Source organism: Eulemur rufifrons, chromosome 3 (assembly GCF_041146395.1).
Source record: "Eulemur rufifrons isolate Redbay chromosome 3, OSU_ERuf_1, whole genome shotgun sequence".
Lineage (NCBI taxonomy): Eukaryota > Metazoa > Chordata > Mammalia > Primates > Lemuridae > Eulemur > Eulemur rufifrons.
In genome coordinates, this window is record NC_090985.1 from 2,828,935 (window position 1) to 2,844,560 (window position 15,626).

A 15,626-nucleotide genomic window follows, 5' to 3' on the forward strand; every position below is an offset into this window, starting at 1 on the left:
GCCTGCAATATTGATAGCCCTTCTAAAAACATGCCTCAAGGTGACCGTTTTGTTTTATGGGGTGACCCAGCCTGCCACTCTCCCCCAAGGCACAGGTAGTTGGATCTAGTGTGGGCATTTGCACAGGGTAGTGAGCTGTACAATATTAAGCATTCCTCCACTTTCTCATCAGTAAAATGAGGTTGATAATAGTGCCTCATAGGTTTGCATTCCAGAAATGTGGGTTTTGGTGCCATTTGATCTATTATCTTCTATAGTCTGTGCTATTCAATTATTTATTCATTCATGTCACAAATATTTATAGAGCATGTATGATGGGGTAGATACTGTGCTAAGTGCTGGGAATAAGTTGTTGAGCAAAACAGCCGTGGATTTACTCTCACAGAATCTAAAGTCTAGTGGGAGAGCAAGACAGACTATGGTAAGAGCTATGAAGAAGAAGAATAAGAGAATGTAAAAGTCTTATAGCACAGGGGCCTGACTTACTCTGGAGGGCTAAGGTCAGGGAAGGTTTCTCTGAAAATGTATTGAGGTACAAATAGATGAGTAGAAAGAGATAAGTGAAGAGAGAGGGAACCGTGTTCTAGGCAGAGGGAGCGGTATGTGTAAAGGCTCTGGGTCAGAAAAGGGAAACGCACATCCAAGAGACAGAACGTGAGCCGCGTGGACAGAGATCAGATGAGCAGGGTGAGAGAGACGAGCCCCGAGACAGCAAGACCGCCCAAGGCCCCCACATGAAGGGACTTCAATTCCTTTACTCGTTTATCATTTTAGTCAGTAAGTAAATATTTCCTGGGCACTTACTATGTGCTTGGCACTATCTTACACACTGGGGATAAAGAGGTGTATAAGATAGAGACAGCCCCAACGCTAGGAATTTTGGCCTTTGTCCTAAGCAATGAGAAGTCGTTGATGGGTTTTAAGCAGAGGACCACCATGACGAATTTGTTTTAAAGGACCATTATTCTTACAGAGTGAACAAAGTACTCTAGGGAGGGAGACAGGAATCAGGCGGCTCCTGGAGGCCTCCGTGTGAGAGACAGCGATGGCTTGGAACAGCGGACATTGACAAGAATGGATGGAAGTGAGAGAAGAAGGGAGTCTAGGATGTGGTCATTGAGATCCGGAATATTGGGGAGGGACTAGGTTTGGTGGAGATCATGAGTTTTATTTTGGACACCTTAAAATTACAGGTTTGTATCATCTATTACTTAGAAAAGTTATTAAAGGTTTTACCTCTAGGGGCTGAGTCTGGGGAACTGTGTTTTTAACTAGTGCCTCTGGTGACCCTGCCCACTGCAGCGTCTGCTAGGTCAACCCATGAAACCAGCCTCACCACGATCCCAAGGGACTGACAGCACTGAGTGCAGGAAGCAGACTTGGGGGTTCAGAGCGGGGGCTCTGCAATCAGACTGTCTCAATCTGAATTCTGGCCCTTGTAGCTGTATGGCTTGGGGAGTTTCCACACCCGTAAAATGGGAAATTAACAACATCTGCCTTACAGGGGATTGTAAAGTGATCCACGTAAAGCATTTAGCAGGATGCCTGGTACACAGTAAGTGCTAAATAAATCTTAGCTATTGAGTTAGTATGTCCAGATTACTGTGCCTTTTCAAACAAGCAAAATCTTGGTGTTGATGAGACAAGAAGGGTGACTTCATGACTTCACGTACCTTGCAGGGCAGTCCCGGATGTTACAGGGCTGAAACCCAGCCAGTGGCTTCTGGAGGTGTTCGCAGAGGGTCTCACTCACTTCCTGCCCATTGGCCAGCACACACTGGGGTCTCTGAACTCGGGCTCCCAAGTGGCCACAGGTGGCAGAACAATGTGACCAGTTACCTGGCTGCCAAAAAGGCTCTGTAGGAAGAAAATGAAATGTCATGACAGTCACAAATGAGAAATGATGATGGGCTGGAGGGGACATGGCCAGAGACCACCACGACCTGTTTTCTGGTGAGCCGCCTGTCTGGGTCGTTCAGCAGCCATCTCATGGTGCAAGGGGGTCCTTTAAATCTTATTTTCCCTCAGATAACTTATTGTAATAAATGGCAGGAATGGCAGCCAGAATGGGGTCCTTGGACCACAGCCTAGGAGAGGGGCTATCGCAGGCCAGCTGGATCTGCCAGAAAAATCCCAGGGAGAGGGAGGAGGCACTGGAGCAGGGGCCGCCGCCCCAGCATTCTCCAGGCAGAGCGACAGGACAGGAGAGCAGGGCCTCTCCAGGGGGTGTTCCGACGGGTTTGATTTCTCAAAAGTGGATCAGGTGGAGACATGAGAGATGATTTAGCAGGAGAAACAGGGACCAGGGATCAAGCAGTAAGGTTAAAGACGCATTTGAGTTCCATTCTTATTTTTCCATTAATACTTAATTGAAACTTCAGATTGGTCCTGAAACTGCATAAATGATTTGTCATGGAGACATCTGGAAAGGTAAAAATGGGAGTTTCCTTTAGAAAAGTGGGAGCTGACCACCTCCAGTGATCCCAGCCTTTCTATTTTAGTGCCCATTCCAAGCAGCCTTTTTTTCCCTGCTGACACTCAGTAAGAGATGAGGTAGGATGTGACGATGACGGATTTGTGTACGATCACAGAAGGTGCCAGATTTCCCTGTAATAATCAGAAGTAATTGATGGCTACCAGCTGTGTCCACAGGCTCCCTCACACAGCAGAGTGATCTCTTTAACTTATTGTTTTCCAGTTTTTCCTTCTGATTTTTGACTTTTTGTCTGAAATTGCACATGGCATCATTTGCAAAGCGGAAATGTAAAATACATTTTATGTTATATTTTACATACAGCCTTAGTTATATCCAACTAAGGACCTTCAGGGTTACAGTTTATTTAAAAATAATTTTTTTTAAATATCCAAGTTTATTGAGAACCTCCCAGGTAACAAAATGAGTCAGACACTTTATAATCAGTTTTTCATTTAATCTTTCTGGTCATCTTGTGAAGCAGGTATGTTTATTTGCGGAGGTGGAAACTGAATGAAGCTAAGTAACTTGCCCAAGGCCCATTGCCTGTTAGTTGGACTGGAACCCAAATGTGTCCGACTCCAAGTCTCTTTCCGTTATGCCACATTTCACAAACACACCTTGACAGTTTGAGGCAGGACACGTGTACAATTATTTAAAAATGTGTGTTTTTAATGCTCAGATCTAAGGTGTGGAGTTTTATGAGTCTTCATAATTACTTTGTAACCATGATCCAAAGCCAGGTAAGTAACACTGTCAGCCACCCCTCTTGCCTCCCCTCCCAGGCAAGCACTTATCCATTCTTTCACTAACATCAGTGTTACCTATTCTCAGACCTCATGCAATATGTGCTCTTTTTCACTTGGCTTCTTTTGCTCGGCATGTTGTTTTTTGAGATTTACCCATATTACAGTTCACATCAGTAGTCATCTCTTCTATTGCTGAATGATGTTCCCTTGTGTGAATATACCATAGTTTTTTATCCACTCTCCCGCTGAGGGCCACTATGAATACGGCTGAACATTCTTGTACAAAGCTTTTTGTGAACAAGTTTTCGTTTTTCCCAGGTAAATATCTGTGAGTGGCATTGCTGGATCAAGGGTTGGTATACACTGAACTTTATTAGAAACTGCCAAACAGTTTTCCAAAGTGGTTGCACCATTTTACACACTAAGTGATGCCTGAGAGTCCTAGCTGCTTCACATTCTTGCCAAAATTTGGCATTGTCAGTCTTTTTGCTTTTATTAATAACTACTCTACTGGGTGTGCAATTGTATCTCATTGAGGTTTTAATTTCCATTTCCTTGATGCCATCTGTATATCTTCTTTTGTGAAGTATCCGTTCAAGTCTTTTGCCCGCTGTTTGTGTGTGTGTGTGTATGTGTAGGATGTTCACTGTTAATTTGTATGAGTTTTTTATACATTCTAGACATAAGCGGTTCACCAAACATACGTTCTGCCAATATTTTTCCCAGTCCATGGCTCATCTATTCATATTCTTAATGATGTCTTTAATGAACAAATCTTTAAAATTTTGATGAAGTCCAGTTTGATAACTTTTTTGTTGTATGGTTAGTGTTTTCTGACACAAGCGTTTGAAAAGTAGATCATATGATATCACTCCCATATAAGACTCCTCAATGGCCTCCCAAGTTTTAGGAATAAACTCTTGAGTCTTCACCTTGGTCCTCAGAGCCCTGAATGATTTGCTCTGCGGCAACTCTCCAACATCAGCTCACGCCCCCCCCCACCCCCCACTGTCCCCTAGTCACATGAATCTCACTTCTGGTTCCTTGATCACATTAAGCTTATTCCCATTTTATGGTGTTTGCTCTTATGATTCCCTTTGCCAGAAATGCTCCTTCCTCATCTTTCTGTATGAACGGTTCCATCTCATGCTTTAGGTCTCACCAGTATCACCTCCTCAGAAAGCCTATCCCGAGGAGGCCACAGGACTGGCACTTCCAATCACCACGTACTTCACAGCACTTACCACACAGAAATGTCTTATGCATTTATATGTTTACTTATTTTTTGTCCATCTCACCTACTAGAATGTCAAAATGTCAAGTCCATAAACACTGTCCTGTTTGACACTAGGACAGAGCATGTTAAATATTAGTAATTCAACCAATATTTGTCAAATTAATAAATGAGTCCCTTTGAAATGCTAAGCTAAGGATCCAGTGAAGGGTTGGCATATTCCACAGTGCGTAAGCATATGTCTGTGCACGTATGTGTATGCGTGTGTAGGAGGCAGTAGGGCAATGTAGGTAGTTCCAATAAACCAGGAATTTGACTATTCCAAACGGTCTGCCCTCTCCAGTAGCTCCGGCCTCACGCATATGCAGTTTTTTCCCGTTAATTGATTTGCGGGAGGAGTACTTTTGATCTTCATTCTTCGAGCTCCATGCCACATGCCACTGGTCTGTGCCTTTGCACATCTTCTTTTTTCTGACTGGGATTTCCTTCTTCCTCTCCTCAGAACAAACATCATGACCTACATGAAAACTTTAAGTAGACTTCTCCAGAGGGAGGAGGGCCTCGTCCTTGGTGCGACCATTCTACTTCAGTCATCTTTCTACTACGGCACTTGCCACACTGCTTCAAAATATCTGTTCCCATGACCACCTCCCTCTTCAGACTGTGAGCTTCTCCAGGGCTAGGTCGCCTCTGCATCCCCAGCCCTCAGAATAGTTTAGCCCTGGACTGTCCAGTGAATGGATAATTATGCATGGGATAACAGTAGCAGCATGTCCAAAAGAGGATAAAAATATATCACACAAATACTCTGAGATAATTATGTCATAAATGACATGTAATGGGTTATTGATTGGCAGTTCAATACTGTTTCCCTCTTCTGTGCTCTCCCTTGCATCTCAGGGACAGAAGCCTAGAAACTTCATTCTCTATAGTCCCCACCTGCGGAGTTACGTTCTACATCGTGTATTCTGCAAAGGAGAGGCACTACTCAAGACGTAAAAGGTGGCAATGTAGCCATTATTATTCTGTATAACAGAGTAAAACATCAGGTTTACCAGTAGTTTCTTGTGTCCTCCTGTGATTTACCCACTTTTGAGCTACAGTGAGCTGAGAGCATCAGTAATGATTTCCAATGATTCTAGCATTTCTGATTTTCTTAACTCTAATTGCTGCCTTGGCCTTCTGAAGAGGTTTTCAAGCTCTTGATACTTACAGTAGGATCTCTTGATAAAACACCAATATATAACAAAGTTGCTATGCATGGAAAAAAGAGTTTGTGAAAAGAGAACAATGAAAGAATCAATTCAGTGCTCTTAGCAAACTTTCCATCTATTAGTATCTACTAAGTCGGCAATAGTTTTGAAACTGGAAAATCAATATCTACATTATCACAAACAATGATCCACATTTGGGATATGAACTCTGTGGGCTGCCTCAGGATTTTTCTACACAATTCCTTCAGTATGGAAAGAATAAGTTGAACTACCAAAGACTGAAGGACGAGAACAAAGCTGGCCAAATGCCTAGGAATGATTTTACATGTTGCCAAGTGAAAAACATGTATAGTCTTTTAGCTAAATCCTTTTCCTTACACATGCTCACAAACAGCAAATCTTGAAAAAGTCAAAATCCCAGACCTCGAGGCAGGGCTTCTCCGGTGGGGTCGCTGCTATTGGTTCCAGTGTTGGATGCCTTGAGAACACGCTTTTTATGGCCCTTGGGAAATACAATTTTACTCTCTGGCCATCTTCGTTCTGAAGAGAGGAAAAAAAAAAGATGGAACACTTTTTACCAGTTAGAAATGATCTAATTCTTGTTCTTGGGTGTTCTTGAAGACAGCTAGTAGGAGATAAGCCCTGTCTAGTAACGCTGTGTCCTGGGACGCTCAGGCATACATGGGTCTGGGAGGGATGTCATAGGAGTTTAGAGTTACTCCCTGTGCTGACCTGTGGCACCTCTGCGTGTCCCAGCATTTATAGCCCAACTTAAAAGATGAAAAACATGTATTGACCAGAATTCCAAGAGGGACTGGAGGAAGCAGACTGGTTGGACAGAGGAGCCTTGGGGGTGGGAGAGTGCCCCCCAGGGGACCTCGCGTGGTGAGGAGTGCAGTACTCTAGGAGGGTTGTGAAGCTCCAGCATAAGAGCAGAGGTCGGAGGAGGAATGCTGTGCTGTTGATTTCTCAGTCAAACCAGGAACGCTATGACTTCATCCCTCCATCAAGTTACCAAGGTCATGAGCGGCTAGGCTGGAGGGGATTCCTGAAAGAAGAGGTGTGCAGCAGGAGAGAGACTACCATGCGGATTTGCTGGTGGAGACGCACAGAAGCAAGGAGTGGGCCGGGCTTTTCAGAGAGCAGGGGAGTCACGCGAGAATCCAGCAGGGTAGTGTGGCCCATCTGTTGAAACTTCCTCATTCCAAGATTTGAGACCACTGGGGCTCTTGGGAAGTGCCACATGGCAGTACGTCCCTGCCTACCTGGTCAGCACCAAAAGCCCGTGAGGCTTGCGTGAGGAGCACTGAAGAAGCAGACCACGTATGTGAGCACTAGTCCCAACTCTCTGTGAGCCTCAGGGTTCCTCATAAATACAGGAGATTAAAAATTGCTGCCCACAACATGGTGTTGTTGAATCACAAGGATATCACAAGGATGTTACAAGTGCTTGTAACATCAAGCACTTGGTGCATGACAACTGTTCCAACTCCCTGCATGGGCACTCCTATCGCTGTCTCTCTGGGCCCCTCTAACTGCTAACAAGCAAAGCCACGAAGGAAGCTCTTTTGCACCCACCCCTGTTGGTTCAGCCAAAGACAGTCTATAATCCCATAGTAGTTCTCTGAGCATTCAACTTCATTCATTCTTGAAACATTTATGTATACGCTGTGTTAGGCGCTGGGGCTACAGGGGAATAATAAATGACCTCTGATGTCCATCTGGTTGATTTCTGCGATTAACTCTCGACTGATTCCAAACTCTGGTGGGAAACAAGGGTGTTACTGAATGAGTCCTAAAACCCCAGCAACTTGAAGCTCATTTTAATGGTCAGAGCTTCATGAAGGCCAGATTTAACCCTAGTAGATAGAAGTGAGTTTATTATCCTGTGCTGATATCCTGTGTATGATTTCCTGTGCTGATATCCTGTATATGATATCCTGTGTATGATTTCCTGTGCTGATATCCTGTGTATGATTTCCTCAGGACAGCAAAAGAAACATCAGACATGGTCCCTGCCTTCGAGGGACCTACTATTTCATCGAGGAAACAGAAATAAAACAGGAAACAATTTGAGAGCGATATGTGTGAGGACGTAATTGGGTACAAAGCAGTGAGACCAGAGACAGGAGAATTCAAGCAAAATCTGAGACGGATTCGCACAGGAGGTAGGAATTCAGCCAGTTCTACAGGATATGGGGATTTGGGCAATGTGGGCAAAACAGTGAGGGACAGTCGTTCCTGGGAGAGCAAAGAGGGAGCAGCACGATGTGTGCACGTGTGTGTGTGTTGGATCACGGGGCAGGGAACTGGCCAGAACAAAGCTCAGTGCTGGCTTAGAAGAGGGGTAAGAAGTAGAGCAGATGCAGAGGAAGAACATAAAGGGTCTGGTTCTGGGCAGAAGAGTTGATATCCCAGTATAAGTTCTTAAGCAGAGAAGTGGCATCAGAAAAGTCACAACCTCGAAGAGAAGAACTGGTGAGACAGGGTGTTAGAATTCGGTGCTTGTTTTTAAGTAGGCAGTAGTAGCAATAGTTAGAACCCTCTAATATCCATCCTGTTCACTCCTCGACTCCAACAAAACTGCGCCGTACTTTGTACATACTATATATAGGAAGCACGTAAGGAACAGTAAGAATTTGACACTCACCCAGCAAGTGGAGTACAGACGTTGCCATTGCCTGTCCAAGAGCATTGGTGGCTGTGCAGATGTAGGTTCCTTCATTTTCAAGGGAAATGTTCTGTAACAACAGGGATCCATTGAGAAGCAAGGAAACATTGTCACTCAGAGATCCTCCTCTCTTCAACCAAGTTACATTAGGCTGAGGGACACCTTTGGAACAAAAACAAATATGACACAGGCAATTCCTTTAATAACAGTGCCACAGAACCATGTGACAAATACCATTGAGTGCTTTGACCATCAGTCAGCAAATGGTTTAATCACATAAAATAGGAAACATTCTATGTCCATAGCTGCTCTATGGCAGGTGGGGTTTCCCGTTAAAGCGAAGGGCTTTGGTCTGCCAAGCAGCTGACTGGTTTACGTACACGTTGAGGAACCAGAGCCGAGGACAGTGGGACTGCTCGGTATGGGGAAGGCAGGGCATTCTGAAGCTGGGTGAGGTCATAGGAGAACGGCTGGAAGGAAGGAGCTGGTGAAGCTGGGGGATGTGGAGGCAGGATCAGAGGGAGAAATTCCCAGGGGTGGGTTGTTACAAAGAAGTCTTCAGAAAATAAAAATATCTAACACAGATCTCTAAGTTGTTTGCTGTGCACATGCAATGAAACATTCCTCCTTTAGCAGGAATATACAATCTTCAGGGAAACAAATTTTGTTCATTAAGGTTTTTGTAAAAGAGGATACCTTTTTTGAACTAGTAAAGGTGATATAAATTTTTTTTTTTTTTTTTTTTAAAAAGGATAATTTCAGGGAACGAAGGAAATGCGGAGTTTCAAGTCTGGATGGATGCAGGGAGGTGCAGAGACTGTCAGCAACATTGCAGGAGCCTGGACACTGAGGGGGACACAAGCAGGGGAAAGAATCTCTTCCTCCATATCTTGAGAAGTCCCAGCATCTTGCTGGGCTGTGGAATTTGAGACTCAGAGAACTCTCATTTGGTTCTTAAGAGCGGAGGCAGCCTCAGACCACGCCTGACATTGCTCCAGTGACTGGTCTTGAGGATTTTGCTCCTTTTGCAGGGTTCTGGGTTGAGAGAATGCGGAAGACAGTGCATGACTTTCTGACAAAACAAAGAAGGCACCACTATCATCCTGTCACTGTGAACATGGTGACGCTTCAGTCCTCACAGTCACCCCTGTTCCCTGGGAGGCAGGCACTGTTCGCTCTGTCTCACAGCTGAGGACGCTGTAAGCCTTTTGATTTCAGGCCAAGTTTTTCTGTCCACTACACCAAGTCTCTTTATTTATTAGTTCTTATGTATTAGTTTTGCAGCCTTGAACAAGGAATTTAGGTTTCAACTGTCTCATCTGCCAAAGAAATAGGAACTCCATTATGTTCATACATAGTCTTTGAGGTTTTTAAAATCCCAGTCCAAGATGGTCATCCTTGGGGCTTTTTGTCCTTAACTCTGTGGCTTTGTATGATCTGAGTGTGGTAGGCAGAATTCTAAAGACGTCTTCCCCAGATTATTCTTGTCCTCTGGTTATGCAATCAAATGTTGATCTAGGTACTGGTGTGAAGGGAAATCTGCAGACGTAATTAAGGTTACTAATCAGCCGACCCTAAAATGGGGAGGCTGTCTGGGTGGGCCCGGTGTAATCCTGTGAGTCCTTAACATCAAAAGAGGAGAGCGGGAAAAAGGGTAAGAGAGGGTAGAGAAAGAGAAAGTAGGAGAGATGAGTTAAGAGAGACTCAACATGTGAGAGGGACATGACCCACCACTGCTAATTTTGAAGACAAAAGGGGCCACGAGCCAGGGGGTGCAGGTGGTCTCCAACTGACAGCTACCAAGGAAACGGGAACTTCAGTCCTACAGTGACAAGGGGCTGAGTTCAGCCGATAACCTGGAAGCAGATTTATCCCCAGGGTCTCCAAAGAGGCCTGCAGACTCACGCACACCTTGATCTCAGCCTTTGATACTCTAAGTAGGACACTCAGCTCGGCCACAGCCTACGGAACTGTGAGCTAATAAATGGATGTTATTTTAACCCTCTAAATTTGTGGTAATTTGTTATAGCAGCAATAGAAGACTAATACAGTGAGAGATTTAGTTTAAATTTTGTTATGACAACTAGGCTGGCCCTAAATAGCCAGAGGGATGCCAATCGCATATGCATATATATTTTTAGTCTTTTCTTCTACAAATATATACATACAGAAAGGCTAAGCTTTCCTAAGTCGTCATGGCTATTAAACATCAGGGCTGAGATTTACACCAATGCAGTTTGATCCAGAACCTCTCTTGACCACATGTAGGCAGACCTTATACATTTCTTAATAAACTTACTCTTCAGTGTCTTATGGTTTTTTGGTTGTAGTAAGCAAGAGTTTTAAAAATAAATCTTTTGTTTTTATTTTTGTTTTTTTGAGACAGAGTCTCGCTCTGTCACCCTGGGTCAGTGTAGTAGTGTCATCATAGCTCACTGCAACCTCAAACTCCTGGGCCCAAGCAATACTCTTGCCTCAGCCTCCCAAGTAGCTGGGACTACAGGCATGCACCATGACACCCGGATAATTTTTCTAGTTTTAGTAGAGATAGGGTCTCACTCTTGCTCAGGCTGGTCTCAAATTCCTGACCTCAAGAGATCCTTCTGCTTCAGCCTCCCAGAGTGCTACGATTACAGGCATGAGCCACCTTGCCTGGCCTGAAAATAAATTTTGTGGTTGTTTATTGCTAACACTTGGGAAAGATATAACCATTTGCATATTTATCTTACATCTTGTATCTTGCAGAACTTTATTATTTTGCATAGTTTTTCAATTGATTTTCTTGTTTTAATGAACTGAATGTGTGATCTAATAACAAATGTACATCATTGCTAATGCATCAAATTCAAAATCTAGCATTGGGCCCAATAATTACCATAATTTTGAAGTAGTGTTGGCATTAAAGATATTTTGAGATATCTGTTCATATTTGTAATATGATATGAAAATAACTGAGCGTTCTACTGGCACAAAGTCAAGGATGCTGCTACCTTGGTTTGTTGCTTACATTCATAATTGATAGAAATGAGAAATTTGACTGTGCTTTAGCCACTGCAGTCCACGTGACTGGCTCTGCTGGCTTCCCCTGAGCTCAGGACAGACTCCCAAACCCCTCTGCAGCTCAGCTAACCAGAATTCTGAGCCTCAGGAAATTCCTCAGGGGAAATGGCTCTGATACTGGGGTGCTTCTGCAGACACTCCCTGCCTCAGCAGTTCTGAAATGCAGAGCTGAGCTGGTGAGGACTGTGGGTGACCCCTGCAGTCGGAAAGCCTGGTGCTCATCTTGCAAAACTCATTGTCCGGCAGAATGAAAAAAAAAAAAAAAAAAAAAACCCAAAATCTAAAAACTCCCCAAACGGGGTTTTTAATGAGTACATTTTGGGCATGACTTATTCTGATGCTCTGTTATGTCCTGGTTGCTTTAAGTGCCTCACGCCTTTGCTTACGTCACTAGGTGTAGGGGTAGCGTAAATGCTGCTCAAATCTCCATGCCTTTAAGTCATCAAGAATTCATCTATCCCACAAGTATTTGCAAGTGCCCACTGTGCGCTGGCACTGTGCTCGTTGCTGGGGTCACAGCTTTGCTGGAATGCTGAACACCAGCTCTCCCACCTTTCAGCTCTCAGGAGAGCCAGGGCGAGTGGGCCGCCTCTTAGGAGTCTCCTTTCTCCAGGGACCTAAGATGATGCATTCCAGGGGCCTCCGACTTAGCACAAAGCCTCAGGTGAAAACCAGCCAGATTCAGCTCAGGAGTCCCAGAGCAGCACCTCATACACGGGAATCTTGTTAAAGTAAACTGAGTAGAACAAACCAAAGGTCAGCGAAGTTGTTTGACTCCGTATAACCCCACCTGTCTTCTAAAGAGGGTGACTCCTTGTACTTCACAAAATCTTGGGAGGGTTTGGACATGTGCACTGTGGCAAGAGCTGCATCACAGGGAGAGAAGAATTTGGAGTTCCTAAGGCAACCCAAGAGGTTCGGGGTGAGGAGTGGAGGACAGGGAGCAGGGCGAGCTGGGTAATTGGGTGCTTTGCCACAATCCCCAAACTGCCAGCCTTGTTTACTAAGTTTGCTGAATGTTTCGTATTAATGGATGTCTTGCTATGAGTGGAAAACAGGTAGCGGGCTGTGTTCTGGAGGATGGTGGGCAGAAGGGAGACCACACAGCTGAATGCAGGGGCGGGAGGCAAAAGGGCGCAGGCCAGTGCAAGCCCCAGGACCATCGGAAGCCAGCTCCAGAGAGCTCCAGAGCATCCAAACTCTGGAACTCACAGGAGTCAGGGACAATGACACTTTACCTAGATCTCAGGATGGCAACTGTATGATATTGAGTTTATGCAGACAATGATATTCCACAGATACAAGGAATTTCAGAAAACAAAATGTGGCAAGATTTTAAATGTACAAGCAGAGACAAAGGTCTCCAGTGCTGAGGGAAGACGCTGACGCCGGCACTCAGCGCCTAGAGGCACTGCTACACGTGTGAGCGTTTCCAGAGAACTGAGGAGGCCACAGGAAATTCAGACAGGCTTCTCCATACCACGGCTCTTCACTGTCTTTCAAAACAACAAATGTTTGCTCTGTTGAAACAGCTACAAAATGTCAGAAATAGTTTAAACTTATTTATCTAACCTTAAAGACAGGCTATTTCCTCCAAGACTTGCAGCTCTAAAATATTCACTGTTCCCTTTCCACAATGCTGAAATCGTTTTTGGAAGACAAACGTTGTGGGAAAAAGTTCAGATCTGTGAAACATGTGTTGCAAAAAGCCTGGACCTCTGGGGTGTCTTTAAAATAGTCCGTGTTTAAAAACAAATTTCCTTCATCCTTGAAGGGCCCATGAAATATTCCACACTATAAAATCCTTGGCCTATTCAGATGGCTCTAAAATGCTGGATCTTTAGATAAATATTTATCATACCTGTATAATTTTGCTCATTTGTTTCTTTCAGCTACTCAACACTCACACAATATTCTGCATTTTTTTTCGCCTATGACAAATGAAAGTTTAAGCTACCAAGGTGACCTCCAGGGAATCAGGAAGAAATGATGTTGCCAATTCGTAAGATAAGAGGCAAGTTGCACACAGCGCAGGCAAACCACAGAGGGAGCTGTCACTAAAACGAAACAAATAAACAAGACTTCAAGGGTTCAGTGCCAGAGAAAATATCTGAAAGCTACTAGAATAATGAACATATTCTTCTCAACAGCAGGGTCCATCTGCACAGCACAGTAAATTTTGTAAGGAATGTTCCTCTTTTGAGTTAACTGCATACCCTTTTGTTCTTTTCAGCAATATGTTTTCTGTGCGTTTTGGATACGAAGGACTATCCATCCATGATACCACATCCTGAACTGTCTCCACATACAGGGCTATGGCTTCTACTGTTTACAGCAGTGGTCCCCAACCTTTTTGGCACCAGGGACTGGTTTCATGGAAGACAATTTTTCCACGGATGAGGTAAGCGATGGTTTCAGGAGGATCCAAGCACATTACATTTATTGTGCAGTCAAACCTCTCTGCTAAGGACAATCTGTATTTGCAACTGCTCCCCAGCGCTAGCATCACCGCCTCAGCTCCACCTCAGACCCTCAGGTATTAGATTCTCATAAGGAGCTGCAACTTAGATCCCTCCATGCGCAGTTTACAGTAGGGTCCGCGCTCCTGTGAGAATCTAATGCCGCCACTGATCTGACAGGAGGCGGAGCTTATGTGGTGATGCGAGTGAAGGGGAACGGCTGTAAATACAGAAGCAGCTTCGCTGGCTCACCCGCTGCTCACCTCCTGCTGTGCGGCCCTGTTCCTAACAGGCCATGGACCTGTACTGGTCCGTGGCCTGGGGGTTGGAGACCGCAGGTTTACAGAATTCTCTTGAATAGCAGTTGAAGTACTTTCTACCCTCTAGTAAAATGGTGTTAGCAGATTGGCATAATCAGTTCCCCAAGCAATTTGATTTGAGGATTTATTGATTTACTTATTTTTGATTTGAGGATTCAGGAATCATCTGGGTAATACCATCTATCCCCCAACTCCAAACTTAAAAGTCTTTCTCCAAAGGCTTTTGAAATATGTTTCCTATGACATGGAGGAGGGTCAGCAAGTTCTCTGCCTGGCGTGGTCACCCTGATCTCCCGGTTACCCCCAGCTTCTGCTTTGCTTGGGCCTGGGCAGTTCCCCTTAACCCTCCCAGCCATGCCTCATGAGCACCACACAGCTCACTGCCTGGTACTGTCCTCCAGGGCCTCATCTATGCCAGACAGTGCCAGTGAGAATTGTTCCACGTAGTATCTCAAAACCAAAACCTCCAGTGGTTCCTTGAAGAATAAGATGCAAAGTCAAGAGCTGGTGCAAATCAAGCCTCGCGATACAGGCTGGAGCTACACAAGTGGCGTGAATCACTGATTCCAGCACAGAGGATGGGGAAACTCAACAACAGCCAAATCGGGAGAACCACGGACACTCCTGAGGCCTTTCCTGATAAACCGCAATGTCGGTCATCTATCAGTTAACTCTGGGACACAGATGAACAAATAGCCGCTACCTGTTCCCTAAAAGCTGCAGTTTAAAATATCGCTTATTTGAAGATCATGCACCGTGATCTTCAAGTTGGTCCCACTGCTGTTACCACCAAACCCTGGAGAACCGCATGGGGCTGCTGCTGTCCTGGGTGAAGTCTCGAGGCTGTGCTGACTCCCCGGGGCTCCTTGTCCTCCTTCCTCAAGGAATTGACTCTTCTGTTTGGTTCTTCAGAGCCGCCTCACTCTATTTCTGGGGGGGTCCCTTCTCCTCAGGAATGGTGAGGAGTAACAGCCAATTTTCCCAGATCGATAGCTTTTCTTATTCTTAGAGGAGAAAGGCTCAGAAGCCTGTGCAGTTTATGGGTGCACTGGTAGCAGCAGCCCAGGAGCCTTGCTGTTCTCTCAACACACCGCGCTGACTGCAGCGCTGAGATTTCCCATGTGCTCTTCCCTCCACTGCAGACTCTTTGCTATTCCCTTTCAGCACCTGGAACATTTCCACTCATAAAGACCCATCTCAAAATCACTTCCTTGACCCTCTTGGACGTTGACAGCTGATTCCTCCTCTGCACACCTTTGAACACCGAGGTGTCAGTTGTTGGCCTGCCTGATTCCACCTGCAGAACGAGCCCAGCGTCTGGCCCCAGCTTCTAGGTCCCTCCTGGCTGCCCACTGATTCCTGAGGAAGAGTCTCCCAATTTGAGATAACATTTGAGATAATTCCCAGGGAACTCTTTGGCTGTGTTTACTGGTTCTTACTGGTTTT

The 15,626-nt window shown here is 44.9% G+C and overlaps 1 protein-coding gene across 1 annotated transcript in view; it reads right to left on the reverse strand.

The window, feature by feature from the left end:
* The window catches only part of ADAMTSL3 (ADAMTS like 3), a 277,061-nt gene that overhangs the window by 18,076 nt on the left and 243,359 nt on the right, over positions 1 to 15,626 (reverse strand). Inside the window, exons 23-25 of the mRNA XM_069465643.1 lie at positions 8,321 to 8,503; positions 6,094 to 6,210; positions 1,674 to 1,857 (exon numbers count right to left, since the gene is read on the reverse strand). Coding sequence (XP_069321744.1) covers positions 1,674 to 1,857; positions 6,094 to 6,210; positions 8,321 to 8,503 — 484 coding nt within the window. The remainder of the gene's footprint in view (positions 1 to 1,673; positions 1,858 to 6,093; positions 6,211 to 8,320; positions 8,504 to 15,626) is intronic.